Genomic DNA, 20,594 nt, shown 5'->3' with positions numbered 1-20,594 from the left:
TGTGCTAAATGCTGGGTGTTTGGTGTCCTCCTGTACCTTTAAGGAGGGGTGGCTCCCCTTTAGTCCACCTGTCCTCATCTATCCATCAGAATGCATGTGCCTCCATTGTGGGGACACTCATAGTTTAGTGTTAGGACCACAGATTACAGGGTGACGTGGCTCTGTGGCTAACGCATGCGTTTGCAAATGCGTGCGGACAAAACCCCTGTTTTTAACGCATACTGTTAGACAGGTTAATTGGTTGTCTGCGAGCTGGTCGGTAAGTAAGCTTGTTTTTTTCTGGGCATTCCCCAGGCCTTTGTTGATGTATACAGAACAAGTTCACGGCCAACACCCTTCGGACAAAATTCCACAGATTTGTCCGATGGAAATCCGATTGTGTGAGGCTTTAAGGTTTGACCTCATATTATATGGTTTTGGTAAATCTGAAGACAAAAATCTGCAGAAAATCTAATAGTGTGTATGGGGTCTTAGTTGATGTTCAGTGTAAAAGGAACATCAGTCCACCACTGTTCATTACTCAAGAAACCCCTAAGAACCTCTGAGGAAACCCTAGAGTTCCACGCAAACCTGGATGAGGAAGGCTGCACTTAAAGAGGAGCTCCAGGCTCCGTCAGAAAAAATACAAATACTGTAGCTGCTGATATTTAATATTAGGACACTTACCTGTCCACGAATCCAAGGGTGTCTTCACCCTAAGTCGATTTTTCAATCAGCTCTCAGGTGCAGCCACCGCCATTTTGGGTAAGGGAAGCCAGCAGCGAAGCCTTGCACCTTCACAGCCGGTTACCCACTGTGCATGTGCAAAGCACGCTAAGCTTTGTTACTTACTTGCCGACCAGCCGCCGCAGTTATACGGCGGCAGGTCGGCTCGGCTGCGTGAGATCATGTAGCTATACATCATCTCGCTATGCAGCCGGCGCGCGCTCGGCCCTGGTCCCAACGCGCGTACCCGGCGGTCACGATCACCGCCGGGCACCCGCGATCGCTTGTTACAGAGCGAGAACCGGAAGCTGTGTGTGTAAACACACAGCTCCCGGTCCTGTCAGGGGGGGAAATGACTGTTCGCTGTTCATAAAATGTATGAACAGCGATCTGTCATTTCCCCTAGTCAGTCCCACCCCCTTTCAGTTAGAACACACCTAGGGAACATAATTAACCCCTTCCCCGCCCCCTAGTGTTAACCCCTTCCCGGCCAGTGGCATTTTTATAGTAATCAATGCATTATAGCACTGATCGCTATAAAAATGCCAATGGTCCCAAAAATGTGTCAAAAGTGTCCGAAGTGTCCGCCATAAGGTCGCAGTACCGATAAAAATAAAAATTACGTGGGTCTATTATACAGGTATCTGCACCCCCTCCCCCCTGAAAGGTGCCAAATGTGACACCGGAGGGGGGGAGGGTTCCGAAAAGCGGAGGTTCACTTTTTGAATTGATAAAATAATTGTACAAGTAGGAGAATACATTTAGTAATACATTTAGTTAACAAAATATACATTGATTAGGAAGACTTACCGTTAACTTCTCAATTCCTGAAAGCACCTCATGTAACTTCTTTACTTCTGGTTCATATTCTGCAACAGAAAAGAGTTTTAGTCAGTAACCCACGCCACAATTCTTGTACATTACATTCATTCTGAATTACTATACATGGTGTTATATACTGCTAGAGAGGTAAGCTATTTAAAAACACTGTTTCTCATGCTATAAATACACAACACTTTTGCATCAAGGAGCTGGCATCCAGAAATCCATGTTCCGTCATTGTGAACAAAATAGACAAGCAGGAAACTTCTATTACACCTCAACAGCACATTGAAAAATGTATCACTCCCCAAGCCATTTCTACAGAGATGGCTATCAGGGTGGGCATGGGGAGGTCGGTATACAATAGAACATGTACAATATAAAACAGAAAAATCCTCTCTAAAATACGGAGTCCCTCACCATTCCAGTACAAGCTATTAAACCAGGACTTGTTAGTCCAGGCAGAACAGAACGCAGTTTATGTATGGTTTTTGAAAGAAACCTTGTCATTCATCATGGAATCCCTTATTGATGGTACACTGTATTTTGTGGTTACAATACTATTTATTACAACAAATCTCAAAAGAAAGAAAAAGGTCAGCCCAAAGCAATACTTTGTGTGTGACCAGAATTGGAAATGAAGAGAAATCTCTCTAATGCGGATGCAGACAGCAACAAGAACCTGAAAGAAATGGGTTTCACATTGATTAGAACTTTACTTTGGACTTTGATGTTTTTATGTTCGGTCACACACAGTGGTGGTGTTTCTATAAGGGCGCACGGGCGCTGCCCCCTCTCTCTGACCACCCCCTCTATGACCAATAGATAGATTCATGCATAGCATAGATTCATTCAGCATAGATTCATTCAGCATAGATTCATGCATAGCATGAATCTATCCATGGCCGCCGCTGCCACCCCCTATTCAGGTGCCCAGCCCCTTTTACAGCGGCAGGGGTGTTTTTGAAGCACCCGATTAGGCTCTAATAGGTGTCAAAAAAGGTGACCTGCGAGCTATGCTTGGCGCTCGCAGTCCACCCAGGTGTGTTAGAAAAGCAAATGAATATTCGCTTTTCTAACAAAGAACCACCTCAATGCCAATCAGGTGCTACGGTCTGTTACCCGTCACCTGATTGGCTGAAATGTCAGGCGCTGTGATTGCACACCTGAGGGAAGAAGAGGATGGGAGGAGACGCATGGAGGACACACCTTGCCGCCATCACCCGCTGCCCTACCGAGACAGGATAAGTGGCGGGCAGACGGCGAGTGGGTGGAGGGGACACAGTAGCAGCATTTGATGGCACAGTGGCAGAATTTGATGGCACAGTGGCAGCATTTGATGGCACAGTGGCAGCTTTTAAGGGCACAGTGGCAGCATTTAATGGGCACAGTGGCAGCGTTCAATGGCACTGTGACAGCATTTGCTGGGCACAGTGACAGCATTTGATGGGCACAGTGGTAGCATTTGATGGGCATAGTGGCTGCATTTGATGGGCACAGTGGCTGTATTTGATGGAGACAGTGGCTGCAATTGATGGGCACAGTGGCTGCCTTAGATGGCACAGTGGCTCCAATTGATGTTTTTTTTTTTTCAGAATTTTTTCTGTTTATTTGCGCACCCGCCAAATAGTTTTAAGCACTCGCCACCACTGGTCACACATATTATGCAAAATTACATGCTAGAAGTTGTTATGAAATGCTATTTCATGAGGTTGCGTATATTATTATACAGGATTTACATAGCAGCACCCATTTACACAGCACATTACAGAATCAATGGAGATAGTACAGTTACAATACAATTTAAGACAAGAGGCTAAGGAGGACCCTGCTTGTGAGTACTTACAATCTAGAGGGAGAGCAAAGTTTTACAAAATGTCAATGGCTCCAGTGGCTGTCATAGACGTAGACAGCATGGCTTGGGACCGAGCCTACAGTTGTGCCACCTTAGGAAGTGGCTTCCTATGGTGGCACACCGAGAAGAGGAGGAGCCAGGAGGACTGTCTGGGGACCCCAGAAGAGGAAGATTGAGGCTGCTTGGTGAAAAAACATTACACAGAGCAGGTAAGTATGAAATGTTTGATATTTTAGGAGAACAATGTGTACGCCTGTGTACTTTCAGTCCAGGTGCTATTCTAAATTTAGAGGGGGATGAGAGAGTTAGTTAACTCTCATCCAAGTGATTTGTTCAAATTAGGCCTCTGTTCTAGCTGGGCTGTACTGTCTGTTCATTCTGTGTTCCTAAGGTGCTTTTCCACCCCGGGGCGGCAGGTGGCGGCAGTGGAGTTCAGGCTGGAGTGCCTCTTGCCAGCAGCCAATCAGGAGGGGTTTTCCCTCGCGAGGCATGCTGGAGGAGGTTACTTCTTGAGCGGACGCCATTAGGCGGGTTTCTTGTTCCACGTGTGGCGCCCACCTTCAGGGTGACCACACATCACGGGCCCCGGCGATATGGCCTACCAGGCCGGGGCGCACGTGCTATGCGGTGTTCTTGGTTCCAGGACCATATTGGCCTGGGACAACTGAAGCTATGGCGGGGCCCCAGTGATCGACTGGGTCCCCAAGTTCTGAGGAGAGATCCCAAGCGAGATAGCTGTTCGGTGAGGAGTGAGCCTGAGGAGAGCCAAGAGAGGCTGGCGATCCAACAGGGCCTCGACAATTCATCAGGGATCAGGGTGACCGAACACTGAGAGGTTGGATGTCAGCCATCTGTCAGTCGGTGACCCAAAACAAGATATACCTGAGGGGGATTCAAGCACCGATATTACTAAGTAAGATTTACTTCACTATCTACATTCTAGAGAAGGGCCTGTGGCAGAGGTTCCACTCTAAATTTCATTCCTACCAAGTCTGTGGCAGAGACTTGTGTCTTCTCAAGGTTCCGAGTGATACTCTGGCTGCCAGGTCGTTGTGAGAGGCCTGTCCAGGTACACTATACCCACCCCGGCTGGAGTGTCGCTGGAAGCAGGATTGTTTCCGTCGTTGTTAGGCCTGAATCTGCAAATTCTCCTCCTTATTTATCTTTTGCCTATCTACCTCAAGTTTACTGTTTGCCGTGTTGGGCAAGAATGAAAGCACAAGAAAGACACCTGCTGCTTGGACATTCCATTATTGCTGCTCTCATCTATCTACCCCTAGACGCACATAGAGGTAACACGCCATCCCAATCTATAACCAGCGGCTCCTCCGGGGGTAGCGCAACAAATGATTGAACATTTAGAGTCACTTTAAGTCATCACTAATGTTTCATAAAAAAATAATAAGAAATACATGATACAACAACATAGGGACAACATAACTTGAATTGCAACTGGAAAAAGGGCCACTTTTAGTAACTCACAGAGGGGTTGGTTTACTAAAACTGGAGAGTGCAAAATCTGTTGCAGCCCTGCATATAAAAGACAATAAGCTATCAGGGTCTTTTGTCAAAGCTTAATTGAACAAGCTAAATTAGAAGCTGATTGGCTATCATGCAGGGCTGTACCAGATTTTGCACTCTCCAGTTTTAGTAAACCAACCCCTCTGTGAGTCGCTAAAAGTGGCCCTTTTCCAGTTGCAATTCAAGTTGTGTTATCCCTGTGTTGTTGTATCATGTATTTCTTATTCTTTTGGTATGAAACATTAGTGATGACTTAAAGTGACAGTATATGCAGCTGCCAATCTAATCATGCCTCTTTGCTAAAAATCTCATGATTCCAGACAGACAGAAGTACACAGGTCACCAAAAATGGCCAATTTCTAATCATGTATACCACTACTATTGCAACAGCTGCTGCAGCCAAATACAAATTATATAAATAAACTTGTATTAGCAATATGTTAATGTTTTTTGAAGAAAGTTTCACAAATTTGGGTGCTTTCTACAAAGGACTAGGTAAAACTAGTTAAAGAAAGTTTTAAAGCATGTCTTAACATGAATTATTAATATTCCAATATTAGCGAAAAAAACATTCTGTTAACCTAACACCCTTGAACGTAACACAATGAAAGCACGAACAACATAAATACTTAAAGTGATTGTAAATACTCAATTTTTCCCCTAAAATAACAAACATGTTATACTTACCTGCTCTGTGTAAGGGTTTTGCACAGAGTAGCCCCAATCCTTTTCTTCTGGGGTCCCCCGTCGGTGCTCCTGGCTCCTCCTCTTCTTGGTGTGCCACCATAGGAAGCCACTTCCTATTGTGACACACCTGTGGGCTCGATCAGGTCTATTGACACAGACAGTGCAACTCAGCCACACCCACCTCTCTCTGCTTATAGGATTGGACTGACAGGAGCCAATGGCTATCATTGCTGCCTGAGTCCCTGTGAGAAGAGTAAGAGAGGGGAGAAAATACTGTAGCCAGGCACATCACTGAGTCGCTAATAAGCTCAGGTAAGTATTTAGTGAAGGAAGGGAGGGAAATAGTTAGTGGGGTCAGTAGTGTTGCTATGGGGGTGTGGTCTGAACCCGGGTGACTCCATTAAGCAGCACTGCGGAAGGCTGGGGGGAGAGCTGATGCACTAGCCTGCTCAGTGACGTACTGCCTGTCCAGCTGTTACACTGCAGCAGGGCCACAACTCTTTAAAGTGGAGTTCCAGGCTTTTTTTGTTTATTAAAAGTCAGCAGTTACAAAAAGTTTAGCTGCTGACTTTTAATAAACAAACAATTACCTGTTCCATGGTCCAGGGATGCCCCACTCCTCTCTCCCTTCTCCCCTCCGTGCCTCCATTGAAACTGTGGGCACCCGGCCGTGACAGCTTGCGGCTTCATGGCCGGGCGCGCACTGTGCATGCATGAGTTGCGCTGTGCACTGCGCATGCGCAAGTTGTGCTGCACTCTCCCAGTGGACAAGCAATCTTCTGGGACCTGGCATGTGTCCCAGAAGATTGCTGAGAGGGTGGGGCTGCCTAGGGGGAAAGGAGGAGTCGCCTAGGCGGTCCGTAGGCGGAAGCAGGAAGTGGGATGGGAAGTCCCACTCAAAACTAAGCACCCACCCCCTCCCCCCCCCCAAAAAAATAAATTACATGCCAAATGGGTGGAACTCCGCTTTAAAGTAGAACTGAAATATGCAGTGCTTATCTCCCCTCCAGTGAATCAAAGTCCACAAGCTCCCTCGTTACTGTTAACAACTTCATCACCTAGTCCTATTCTGGGTTTTGCATCTTTGTCCATCCTAATTGGCTGGCGTGGGACAACATAACTCTTTGCACATGAACCAGGGGGTAAATTCCAAGGCACCAAGGTATGCTGAGATTGTATACTAAGTTGTATGTGTACAGCCTACAGGTATTTGCTAACAGGCAAATAATAGGGACTGTTTGCAGAAAATACATATTCAGGGTAATTCAAAGCAATAAAGTCACTTTTCTGGCAATCGTTTCCTACCTGTGTCTAATTCAGGCAAGCACTGACAATTTTGGTGTAGTGGCCCGATGGAATTTGTATGGGTGTCTAAGACACTCTTAATGAGTTCCCCCATATTTTTTGCAAATAAATACCTTCTGCTGGCATTTTTTTAAATAAAGTTCCACTTTTGTTAACTTTGGAGAAATTTACTCTCATTTTCTGTTGTCTCTCCAGGACAGGAAATTAAGAGAAATCCCCCCAGCAGAGTTTAGCAATATCCTGCTTTATCTAAAACTAAAAAAATAAATGCACTTTAAAGCAAGTCAGACATAAAATACATTTCATACAATTATGTATTCATTTAAAATGTCTGTACATCCAAATACAATCTGTGTTTTAAAACAGTTCCTTATTCTGTTTTGTACTAGCCTCTGTACTCCCATATACATTACTGGAAGAGGAAAGGCCAACACCATGAGCAAATCGGACTTCCTTATAATGCACAGGGTTATGAATTTAACAATTGGAGCTTGGGGACTGGTGGATAGAGCACAGCTATGTCCTCATCAGTGAGTTGCTGTATATTTACTATTCAAATACAGCCCCAGCCAAGCTGTGTTGCTTTCAAGCAGTGAGCCCTGGTTCACACTGGGTACGATTTGGAACGATTTGAGATGCGATTTGACATGTCAAATCGCATCTCAAATCGGCGGCATTTGACGGCAATTGTCGGCAATGGCACTGTCCTAATCAGTGTGACGCTGCATCTGCGGCGCTGCACCGATTTCAAAAAGTAGTTCCTGTACTACTTTACTACGATTTTACCGCGATTTTTAATTCGCAGCAGTGTGAACCTAGCCTGAAGGAAAGTAGGTCAAGCAGAACTGTGCTGTCTGCCAGAAGTGTTTAAATTAGAAAATGTCCTGAACAGAATTACATATCATAATTTTAGCTAGTTTAACCACTTCCCGCCCGGCCTATGGCCGATTTACGTCCGGGAAGTGGTTATGAAATCCTGACAGGACGTTCTAGAACGTCCTGCAGGATTTCATGCCGCGCGCGCCCGTGGGGAGCGCGCATCGCGGCGATCGGTGATGCGGGGTGTCAGTCTGACACCCTGCATCTCGGATCTCGGTAAAGAGCCTCCGGCGGAGACTCTTTACCACGTGATCAGCCGTGTCCAACCACGGCTGATCACGATGTAAACAGGAAGAGCCGTCGATGGCTCTTCCTCACTCGCGTCTGACAGACGCGAGTAGAGGATAGCCGATCGGCGGCTCTCCTGACAGGGGGGGTTAGTGCTGATTGTTTATCAGCGCAGCCCCCCCTCGGATCGCCACACTGGACCACCAGGGATGCCCACCCTGGAGCACCAGGGTGGGCAAAAAAAAAAAAATGCCAGAAAAAAAAAAAAAAGTCTGAAAAAAAAAAAAAAAAAAAAAAGCATAAAGAAAAAAGATGCCGGTCAGTGCCCACAAATGGGCACTGACTGGCAACCTGGCAAAAATCAGTGCTGCCACCCCAGTGTCCATCAGCGCCACCCCAGTGTCCATCAGCGCCACCCCAGTGTCCATCAGTGCCACCCCAGTGTCCATCAGTGCCACCCCACAGTGCCCATCCATGCCCAGTGCCCACCTATCAGTGCCCATCTGTGCCACCCATAAGTATCCATCAGTGCCGCCCATGAGTGCCCATCTGTGCTGCCTATGAGTGCCCAGTGCCGCCCATGAGTGCCCATCAGTGCCGCCTATGTGTGCCCATCAGTGCCGCCTATGTGTGCCCATCAGTGCCGCCTATGTGTGCCCATCAGTGCCGCCTATGTGTGCCCATCAGTGTCGCATACCAGCGCCGCCAATCAGTGCCACCTCATCTGTGCCCGTCAGTACTACCTCATCGATGTCCATCAGTGCCATCTCATCGGTGCCCATTAGTGCCGCCATATCAGTGCCCGTAATTGAAAGAGAAAACTTATTTACAAAAAAATTAACAGAAAAAAATAAAAACGTAATTTTTTTTCCAAATTTTCAGCCTTTTTTTAGTTGTTGCGCAAAAAAAAAAATCGCAGAGGTGATCGAATACCACCAAAAGAAAGCTCTATTTGTGGGGAAAAAAGGACGCCAATTTTGTTTGGGTACAGTGTAGCATGACCGCGCAATTGCCATTCAAAGTGCAACAGTGCTGAAAGCTGAAAATTGGCTTGGGCGGGAAGCTGCGTAAGTACCTGGTATGGAAGTGGTTAAGTAAGTAAAACAAATGAATTTTTTTTTTTAAATAATATATTATAATTATACATAAAAAAATAAAAAAAATAAAAGCTGTATGTAAGACATGAGTAAAAGTAAAAACTAGGAATTTCAATGCTGAAAAATTATTATTATTTTCTTTATTTTGTGAGAAGCAATATATTACTTGTCCATTAGGGGTCAGTCAAGACCAAATAATAAAACCTACATTCCAGATCAGAAATTGTCTTAGCCAAAAAGCAAACGATACATGTGTTTCGTACTGTATCTAATTAAAACAAGAGATTTAATTTATCCTATGGGCAAGATTTCTAAATGTTTCTATTCACTTTATTGTGCTTTTACTTGCATGAAACTAGAAAAATGCGTATTAAATAGCAGTATTTACAAATGTAAATATGCAAGTTTAAGTTGTTTCTTTTGTTAATACTATATTATTATTAGCAATTAGTAATAATAATAATAATAATTAGTAGTTGTAGTAATAGCAGATGCAGCAGCTGTAACTCAGGGATGTATTAAGGTTTTGTGCTGCCCTAGGCCTGACTAAACTTGTGCACCCCCTAATTTAAATATGACCCACCCCTTCCTGTCAAGGCCACACCCCTTGCGGTTTAAGACCCATCCTGAAATTTTTAGTTCTGATGGCCTGGGGGGCAATGGATTCCCTTAATTTGCATAGATTTCCTCTCACTTCCTGTTTGGCTATGGGACAGGAAGTGAAGGGAAATCTCTGCAATGGGACAAGGATGGTAAAAAATTTGAAGCAACCCCCCCCCCCCCCCCCCACAGTTGCAGAAAGCCAACCGCCCACATACTGGAAGCAGTGCGGCCGATTTATGAGGGCGCTAAACTAATTTGCCTAACAGTGTAGCGCAAGCCAGCGGAGACACTGTCCGTGCTGCACCCCTGCAAAGTGCTGCCCTAGGCCTGGGCCTTGTTGGCCTAGGCAGGATACAGCATTGCATTGAATCTAACATAGAGAGATAGGACTATGACTTTCATACCTGATCATCTGGTCTTGTGTAGAACAGTGATACATTTTACATTGTAACAAACATAGGTCACATGTAAAAAAAAGTAACTTTCAGCGTTCTGATATTTCCCACTGTGAGATATCCACAATATTGATGTCACAGTACTGTGAGGCCTTCTTGCATCTGGGTAGGGTGTTTTACAGGAAACTGTTGTAAATTATTTTCTTTCGAGTGGGGAGAAAATAATAGCTTTAACCCCATAATTGTGATGGTTTCGCTTTTATCTTTTTTTTTTTTTTTCTCTAACAAACACAAGAATATAGCATGTTTGGGTTTCAGCCTGCTAATATTTTCCATGCACCAAACCTTTTCTCAATTACTTATCCACAAACAATCCCATATGCCAAAAAGTCTTTCAAAATCAGTTGGCCGGATTTTTTCCCTCTGCTAAGAAGTAAAACATCCCTTAGTATTCTACAAATCACCATAGAGTGGAGCAGGACAGTAAAGCCTCGTACACACGACCGAGTTTCTCGGCAAAAAACAGCAAGAAACTTGCTGGGAGATATTTTTTTGCCGAGGAAACCGGTCGTGTGTACATTTTTGTCAAGGAAACTGTCGAGAAACTCGACGAGCCAAAAAGAGAGCAAGTTCTCTATTTCCTCGACGGGAATGGAGAAACTTGCCTTGTCGAGTTTCTCGACAGCCTAACAAGGAACTCGACGAGGAAAACGATGTGTTTCGCCCATCGAGTTCCTCGGTTGTGTGTACGAGGCTTCAGTATTCGGGAGATCACTCATGTTTAGACCTACAGGGCAAGGTAAAGAAAGTGTATTGGCCAATGGTGACTGTAAAAGGTGACCTGAAACAAGTGTGAAGGATGGAGATAAAGTAGGGAACTAGAGCCAACATATCAAATAATACATGATTTATATAGCGCCAACAGTTTACGCAGCACTTTATTAGGGAAAACAGTACAGTTACAATACAAATCAATACAGGAGGAATCAGAAGGCCCTGCTCCTTATGCCGCGTACACACGATCAGTCCATCCGATGAGAACGGACCGATGGACCGTTTTCATCGGTTAACCGATGAAGCTGACTGATGGTCCGTCGCGCCTACACACCATCGGTTAAAAAAACGATCGTGTCAGAATGCGGTGACGTAAAACACAACGACGTGCTGAAAAAAAACAAGTTCAATGCTTCCAAGCATACGTAGACTTGATTTTGAGCATGCGTGGATTTTTAACCAATGGTTAAATTTAAAGCAAGTTTGCTTTTTTTTAACCGATGGTTAAATAACCGATGGCGCCAACACACGATCGGCTTTGACCGATGAAAACGGTCCATTAGACCATTCTCATCGGTTTAACCTATCGTGTGTACGCGGCATCAGAGCTTACAATCGAAAAATATGTTGTGAAACATTAAATGAGCAGGGCTCTCTGATTCCTCTTGTACCAAATTGTAATGTAACTGTAATGTCTGCCTTCATTTTGTTAAGCGCTGCGCAAACTGTTGGCGCTATATAAATCCTGTATGATAATAATAATAATAATAATAATAATAAACTGTAATCTCACTATTGCATACCCAATAATTCTGCCAACTTCCCATGATGGGGTGACAATGCTATCACACCACTTCTGAATTCTGAGCATCTTTGTCACCCTCATGTTGCTTTGTCACCACTGATAGACAAATTTGTCCATCAGAGGCTGGTCTTGCTTGGCTGGAGAAGACTTTGGGGGGATTTACTAAAGCTGGAGCACTCCAAATCTGGTGCAGCTGTGGATGGCAGCCAATCAGCTTCTAACTAGTTCAATTAAGCCTTGACAAAAAAAATGGAAGCTGATTGGTTTCTATGCAGAGCTGCACCAGATTTTACACTTTCCAGTTTTAGTAACTAACCCCCTTTGTGAGTGTGGATTGGTATTTAAAGCGGAACTTCACCATAAAGGGAAGTTGAGGTGCTGGTTTTAAAAGCCAAACACATCGAGTTCCTCGTCGAGTTCCTTGTGAAGCCGTCTTGAAACTCGGCAAGCCAATTTTCTCCATTCACGTCAAGGAAATAGAGAACATGCTTTATTTTTGGCTCGTCGAGTTTCTCGACAGTTTCCCCGACGAAAATGTACACACGACCGGTTTCCTCGGCAAAAAAATATCTCCCAGCAAGTTTCTTGCTGGTTTTTGCAGAGAAACTCGGTCGTGTGTACGAGGCCTAGCAGATACTCAAACACAATCCTTGGCATGAGATCTAAATTCAAGCTGAACTATGTGTAGATATCTAGAAATATTAAACGTGTATCTAAAGCAGCCAGGACACAACAGGAAGTGAGAGAAAATCTCTCTCCCTTAGATAATTGTCAGCATTAGAATATTTCCCCATTGAAATATGCCTTCTGCTCCTGTTTAAAAATAGATAAGGTGAATGTTCACATGGACAAAAGCAGCCATAAAAAAACAACATTCCTTTAGACCCCTTTCACACTGAAGCGTTTTTACAGCGTTTTAGCGTTAAAAATAGTGCTATTAAAATGCTCATAAAACGCTCTCCATGCATCTCAATTAACCCTTTCACACTGAGTCTTGCAAGCAGCATCTTTGGAGCAGCTTTTGGGCGCTGTAAAAAACGCTCCAAAAACACCCCTCTCCATTGAAATGAATTTAAAGTGCTGTAAAAACGTCTTGCCCTTTCACACTGAGGCGTTGCACTGGCGGGGCGTTGAGAAAAGTCCTGCAAGCAGCATCTTTGGAGCAGCTTTTGGGCGCTGGAAAAAAAAACGCTCCAAAAACGCCCCTCTCCATTGAAATTAATTGAAAGCGCTGTAAACACGCCTTACCCTTTCACACTGAGGCACTGCAAAAACGCCCTAAAACTTTAGGGTCTGAAGCCTCATTCACACGACCGAGGAACTCGACGGGCGAAACACATCGTTTTGCTCGTCGAGTTCCTTGTTAGGCTGTCGAGGAACTCGAGAAGCCAATTTTCTCCATTCCCGTTGAGGAAAAAGCGAACATGCTCTCTTTTTGGCTCGTCGAGTTCCTCGACAGTTTCCTCCTCGAAAAATGTACACACGACCGGTTTCCTCGGCAAAAAAAAAAAACAGCACGTTTCTTGCTGTTTTTTTCCGAGAAACTCGGTCGTGTGTACGAGGCCTTAGCGGTACTTAACCAGCACATTGGGAATGCAGATGAGGCTTCGCTCAAATAATGCTCGAATAACACTCGAAAAACGCCCCAGTGTGAAAGGGGCCTTATATGTATTCTACATAGAACTACCATAAGCATGACATCAGCCTCTAGCCATCCTTTGCTGAGCAGCACTAAGACCATTAGTTATCCAGGCTGTGCTGTGTGTCCTGACAGGTTCATATTGACTGCAGGGGAGAGAAGAGCGAGTTTATCAGTGTGTTACTATTCCTTAATAATCTGATCTGCAGGGGAGGAGACCACTGTATACCTAAGACCCCTTTCACACTGAGGAGTTTTTCAGGCGGTACAGCGCTAAAAATAGCGCTGCTATACCGCCTGAAAAACTCCTGCACAGCATTCTCAATGTGAAAGCCCGAGGGCTTTCACACTGAGGCGATGCGCTGGCAGGAGAGAAAAAAATCTCCTGCAAGCAGCATCTTTGGAGTGGTGAGAGGAGAGGTATGTATACCGCTCCTTCACCGCTCCTTCCCATTTAAAGCAATGGGAAACCGCGGTAATCGGCCGCTAGCGGGGGTTAATACCGCACTGCTAGCGGCCGAATCCCGCGGCAATTACGACAGAATTTTTAGCGGCACTATACCACCACCGCGTCACCCGCCCCAGTGTGAAAGGGGCCTTAATGCTAACAGCCTCCTAGCTGTGTTGTCTGGCACAACTACAAGTCCTTTAGCAGATAACACAGTTTATGCAGTATATGAGTATTTAAACTATTTATTTAGTGGTCTGCCTAAAGGCTAGCTTTAATTTTTCAAATATCAAGAACACATAAAACATACAGGCCGCAAATAAAACAAGGCCCTACAAAAATGTACGCACATGTTAAGGGCGCCTATAAACTAGGACACAAGAGATGTCTGTGTTGGTTTACCATTAATTACAGAAATACTACAATTACATCACAGTCTAACAGCATTGTCCCATCCATCTTCATTTTTCTTTACCATTTTAAGGAGGCAATACTGTGCTAGTTGTGGAGACGGCTCCTTTTTAAAACTTTGGTACATACTAGAAGTTGACCACTAGATGGAACTATAATTCTTGTTAATATATTGTGTCATTCAAAAGAACAGTATACAGTATACGTAAAAAAGAAACCAATCAGAAAATAAATCTGTGAGCTTCAGCTGATTTCCAAACTTGATGGGTTACAAAACCGACTGATAAGTAGATTTTCAAGGCAAATAATTGCCTGGCTGCGAAACAAACACAAGTGGGTGTATTGGAATATGTCCATCTCACAAAACTGCAAAATACCAATTTCGTTTTGAATCTTTGGGACACAGTCCCAGATAAAAGTGTTTAAACTGTGTGTGTGTGTGAACCTTATCACAGTAAGTGCATTCAGTTACTGTATATCAGCGTCAAATTACTAAAATGTAAAGGTAAAGATAATGGAGATCTCAGCACAGTGGCTTACTGATCAGAACTTCTGCATGGTCCTTGGCTTAAATTCTGGTCAGGACATTACCTGCATGGAGTTTGCATGCCCTCCCTGTGTGGGTTACACTGTAAGTTGTCAGGGACTGATGTGTATTTAAAGCGGGGGTTCACCCTAAAACCATCAAGCATACTAGCGCGAGCTACAGTATGCCTTTATTTTATTTTTTGGTGCCGTACTCACAGTTTAATCCCGTAGTGAAGTCTCAGACTCCCCGCGGGGAATGGGCGTTCCTATGCAGAGGGAAGATGATTGACGGCCGGCTATGGCGCGTCACGCTTTCCGAAAATAGCCGAAATAGGACTTGGCTCTTCACGGCGCATGCCCAGTCAGCTCCTAGTCTGTGCGCAGGCGCCGTATAGCGCCGTGAAGAGCCGAGACCTACTCTGGCTATTTTGGGGAAGCGTGACGCGCCATAGCCGGCCGTCAATCATCTTCCCTCTGCATAGGAACGCCCATTCCACGCGGGGAGTCTGAAACTTCACTACGGGATTAAACTGTGAGTACGGCGCCAAAAAAATTTAAATAAAGGCATACTTTAGCTGACGCTAGTATGCTGGATTTAATGGTAGAAACTTGTTATTTAGGGTGAACCACCGCTTTAAAGTACTGCACAGGGGCGGACTGACAACTCATGGGGCCTCCGGGCAATAGGAGATTATGGAGCTCCCAGGCAATAGATTATGGGACCACACAGTATACACACACACATACAGTATACACACATAGAATACACACATACATACACAGTATACACACATAGAATACACACACACATAGAATACACACACACACACATACAGTATACATACACAGTATACACACACAGACACACATATACACAGTACACACACACACACACTGAAAAGGTACTGGAGAGGTGGGGCAGCTATAATCTTGGGATTAAAAAAAATAAATGATTTTTACATACTGTCCCTGGTTTAACTGAGGCTGGCAACTCTGATGGGGCCCGCTAGTGGCATGGGGCCCTCGGGCAGTGCCCGAGTTCCCGAATGGTCAGTCCGCCACTGGTACTGCATACCGTGCTGGTGCTATATAATTACCTGTAACAACTAAAATCTCTGAAATCTTTGCAGAAAAAATCCAAAACAGTTTTTAGTCCTCTGTACTGATGCCTCTCATAGCATAACACCAGAAAATGCTCTCCCCCCCTTACGAACTCCTCCTTACCTGGCACTTTAATGTTACACATCACAATACCATTTACCACACAAACACAATCACAGACCCGTCTATATTTATTGTGCCTCAACCTATGACCATAGATCTTTGTGTCTATATACTGTTGACTGTCTACAGAAAGAATGTAGTATATACTGTATGTAATTAAAGAAAGAAAGAAAAGTGATAACGCTAAAACCAGCCTGATACTCCAAGACAGAAGCATACAGTATGCAGGATTTAACCGATAAATCCAGACCTGACTGCAAAAAGAAATGCCATTCAATCTACCATACATTTGGAAATCCCCAGCCGCAGGACTGGAGAGAGAACAGCTTCATAGTACATAGGGACTTCCTTTAAGAAGCTGAAGGGGAGAGAAAAAAAAATGTCTGAAGGGTTTAACCAGGCACAGCCATGATCAATATTAAATCACAAAGTGTCAAAGCATTCTTAACAGACCACTAACACTCTACAAGCTGCCAGTAAGCAGATGAGTTTCAGCACTGCATGTGCCTGTTGTGATCATTGTGCCCATGCCAGTGACTCACAGAAACCAAGTTTACTGAAAAGCTGGGATTCAGTAGTGACAAAATCAAGTCTGGTGGTCAAGGCTGGTGGTCAAGGCTGGTGGTCAAAATGTGGGGAGGGAGGTAAGAGGGAGCATTTGGCAGAGGAGCAATTTATAAATAAATGAAATGATCTGGACTTAAAACGCCATCCTGCATGTGCCTGTTGTGATCATTGTGCCCATGCCAGTGACTCACAGAAACCAAGTTTACTGAAAAGCTGGCATTCAATAGTGACAAAATCAAGTTGAAATCATGGTACACGTGGTCTATTCTAGTTGTGGCTGGTGGTCAAAATTTGGGGAGGGGGGCAGAGGGGGCATTTGGCAGAGGAGCAGTTTATACATAAATGAAATGATCAGGACTTAAAAGCCATCTTACATGTGCCTGTTGTGATCATTGTGCCCATGCCAGTGACTGACAGAAACCAAGTTTACTGAAAAGCTGGGATTCAATAGTGACAAAATCAAGTCAAAATCATGGTACATGTGGTCTATTATAGTTGTGGCTGGTGGTCAAAATTTGGGGAGGGGGGGCAGAGGGGGCATTTGGCAGAAGAGCAGTTTACAAATAAATGAAATGGTCTGGAATTAAAAGCTTTCTTCCATATTTAAAATTCAAACAAAAACTCAATTATTGGGACAGAGTTACTTAGAGGTTCATTTTCACCCCACGCATAAATATATCAAATCTACAATAGATTTCTATGTGTGCAGAAAAAGAATACTTTCATAAACAGTAATCTACTCTTTCACAATAGAATACGTTGTATTAGGCAGCCTAAAAGAAGCACATCATTTCTGAATTATAACAATATTAAACCTCATAATAACAATCACATGATTAACGTCACTATGTGTATTGGTTTTCTTTTTCTATGAAATGTTAGACAATAGAAAGCAGAGAAGTATTAATTTGCACCCTTTGTACATTTAAAAAAATGTAATAGACCTAATGATGTTCTACAGTCAGAGAAGGAAATGTAATACATTATTCTTCCCTTTAAACTATTTTGTATCAAACTTTCCAAGCTTCTTCTTTACAGACAGATTTTTGTACGGAAACTTTTACAATGAAACAGCTGAGGATTCACTTCAATTTTTGCAATAAAAATAGGCACAGTAAATAAGTATAAAGGTTATTTATTTGAAATGATGTAATAGTTTTTTTTTTTATGTGATGCAACATCTCCTTCCTGCATCAGTCAGTCTACAAAATGAACTATCTTTTCAATTTTTTCTAAACTTTTTTTGCCACATGTACAGCACTCAGACTGACTGTAAGCCAGATGCAAAGGAATGAGAGCAGTTGTAGGAGTTCAAAACACAAGAGCCAAGACAATGATCACACAGCATAAGAAAATTACCTCTTCCCAAATTGTGCCCTGACCGACCCTAAGCACTTCATTGACGTAAGCAAGGCTGATGTACGATATGAAAAGAGTGGAGAGCGCAGAGACTGTCTGTGGGCTTTGATGCGTCCATGTTTGTTATATTTACCAATAGTTCAGTTACAAATATATCAGTAGGGCATGCTGACCACAGTTCTGTAGTTTGTCGCAAAGTCTTCTCCTTGATTGCTAAAGTGGCCTGAAATATCTGCAGTGTCTCTGCATACTTATCTCATAAAGTTATATGTCTGAAAATTAATACTGCACTGTACTAATTCACTTTACTTTTACTAGTCTGAACCATTGAAATTCCAGACATGCTTGTTTATACATACTTGTGCCCAACCCACTGTGCCAAAACCTACACGCAATGGTTCTTATTTATGTAGATATAGCTGAGATGTAAAAAACAAAGCTGAGTTTAAACGCATAGTATATTTATATATATATATATATATATATAAAACAAAGTATCAATATATTCTGTGAACAAACGTTCAAATGATAAAACAGCACTGGGAGCTGGTGAATTCCAGCTCAATATAAAGGTATAAATAAGGGAAAACATAAATAGTGATGTGATAGGTGATCTAAAAAAGGGTATTAGTGCACCCTACACCAATTAAAAGATACACCACAAGAGAAGTGGGTTACTCCCCCTTACGGGGTGCAGGCTTACCACAGAAAAAACAAATGTTTTTTCAATCACACCATCCAATATTCTTTCAGATACTGTCAGGATTATTCTCAGCAGAGGCACATATAAAACAAACAAAACAATATATAGTGTGATATTGCTTTAAAATGTAACCCCCAGATAAGTCAGGAACAGACCCACTAATAATGCCCGTACAGTATAACACTTGTAAATGAACATGTATACAAAAAGGTTCACCGCTGTCACCGCCGTCCTCCACACACAGGAGCCGCGCGCATGCTGTGAGGCTGGTATGATAATCCTAGTTTGGCTGGTAGTCAGTGGAACGCAAATTGTCTTCCTTGTAGCGCCGTTGTAGCCACGTCCTGATGCGTTTCGTCACTTCCGACTTCGACAGAGGGTGTATCTTTTAATTGGTGTAGGGTGCACTAATACCCTTTTTTAGATCACCTATCACATCACTATTTATTTTATTTTTTCCCTTATTTATACTTTTATATTGAGCTGGAATTCACCAGCTCCCAGCGCTGTTTTATCATTTGAACGTTTGTTCACAGAATATATTGATACTTTGTTTTATTCTTTTAAATGGTCTTTTCCATTTATTTTAAATAGCTGCTCATAGGTTAACCTCCCTGGTGGTATGATTCTTTCAGAAAAAAACATGCTGAAAGCGGTACCATTATTTGCAAGGAAATTTGGCGTTTTATATTGTAGGCCTGTAATTTTTAGGAATAACTCACTTAAATCTGACCAAACAAGATTCTAATAGGCATCCCAAGTATGACATTTTTTTTAAAACAAAATTATAATATAATAAATAATTATAACAAATAATAATATAATTATAATAAAAATTATTCAATAATGTAATCAAATCAAAATCACTGAAAATTGCTCAGTTGCAGAATTGTCGCTGTCATTCTTTTTTTTTTTTTATGACGAATTTCCCCACAAATCGCTATCGCACAATTCTGCAAGTGATTATAATTTATTATCGCTGTTTTTTAGCTGATCTAAAACTATTTTTGACATAAAGGGACACTTTTGGTTGCTATGGACAATCTACAGTTTGCAGGGAGAAAGAAACGTTTTTATTATATAAAATGACATGCATGACACAGGACAGACCACTAGGGACAATGGGGGTGTGTTTTTTTTTACATACAGTACTGTAATCTATAAGATTACAGTATACTGTATGTAAAGTGTTTGTTTACTTTTTTGAATTTGGCGCCGTTCTCCGTCCCCGTGCGTCGTAACGTCGCAGGGAACGGAGATCGGTGGCACAGGAGGACGCTGTGTGAATCGAGCGAGGTCCCGCTCGCTCACACAGCGCGGTGGCATCGCTGGATCCAGGGACAAGGTAAGTAAACACTCCCTGTGCATCCAGCGAGGCAAGCCCGAGTCTGACTCGGGGTTACCGCTAGCAGCAGGAAAATCTAACCCCGAGTCAGACTCGGGAATACCGCCAGGCAGGTTAATACCACTTTTATTTATTGGTATCTCCTTTACTTTTCTGGATTAGTATACACCAATTCACTTTTACTTGGGAATAGTTGATACATTGTTCCCTGGCGCCGGAAGTGCAATATAGGCCCCATTTTTTGCACCTTGCTTTATATATATATATATATATATATATATATACACAGAGAGAGAGAAAGAGGGAACTTTAGATTGTATGCCAGTTGAGGGTCACACAACTCTGGTATCAGGTGCCCCCAGAGAAAGTGGCTTTCCGTCACCTGATGAAGAGGATGGGCTTGAAGCACTGGTGGGGGACCCCAGAAGAAGAGGTTCGGGGCGGCTCTGTGCAAAACTATTGCACAGAGCTGGCAAGTATAGGCATGTTTTTAATTTTTATAAAATAAACTCTTTAAGGATTTATACTCTATAGTAGTTCCTAAGTGAATTGTTGTTTTTGAAGGGTAAAATATAATTCAACTTCTGCCTTTCATTTCTGAGGCATATTTATGAACTGGACCACTTTTGAAACACCTTGCTTTGTCGATTTTTATATACAAGCCAACAAGCTAGAAAAATGAAAAGTAGCTTTT

At 43.1% G+C, this 20,594-nt stretch overlaps 1 protein-coding gene across 2 annotated transcripts in view; it reads right to left on the bottom strand.

Annotated features, from left to right (window-relative positions):
• Window positions 1–20,594, bottom strand: part of FNDC3B (fibronectin type III domain containing 3B) — a 443,125-nt gene that overhangs the window by 149,764 nt on the left and 272,767 nt on the right. For both annotated transcript variants that reach the window (XM_040349376.1, XM_040349377.1), the window contains one exon: window positions 1,516–1,574. In XM_040349376.1, the coding sequence (XP_040205310.1) occupies window positions 1,516–1,574 (59 nt within the window). The remainder of the gene's footprint in view (window positions 1–1,515; window positions 1,575–20,594) is intronic.

The sequence above is a fragment of the Rana temporaria genome, chromosome 4 (genome assembly GCF_905171775.1).
Source record: "Rana temporaria chromosome 4, aRanTem1.1, whole genome shotgun sequence".
Taxonomy (NCBI): domain Eukaryota; kingdom Metazoa; phylum Chordata; class Amphibia; order Anura; family Ranidae; genus Rana; species Rana temporaria.
Note: the sequence above shows the minus strand (reverse complement) of the source record. Positions and strands in the feature narration are given on the sequence as shown.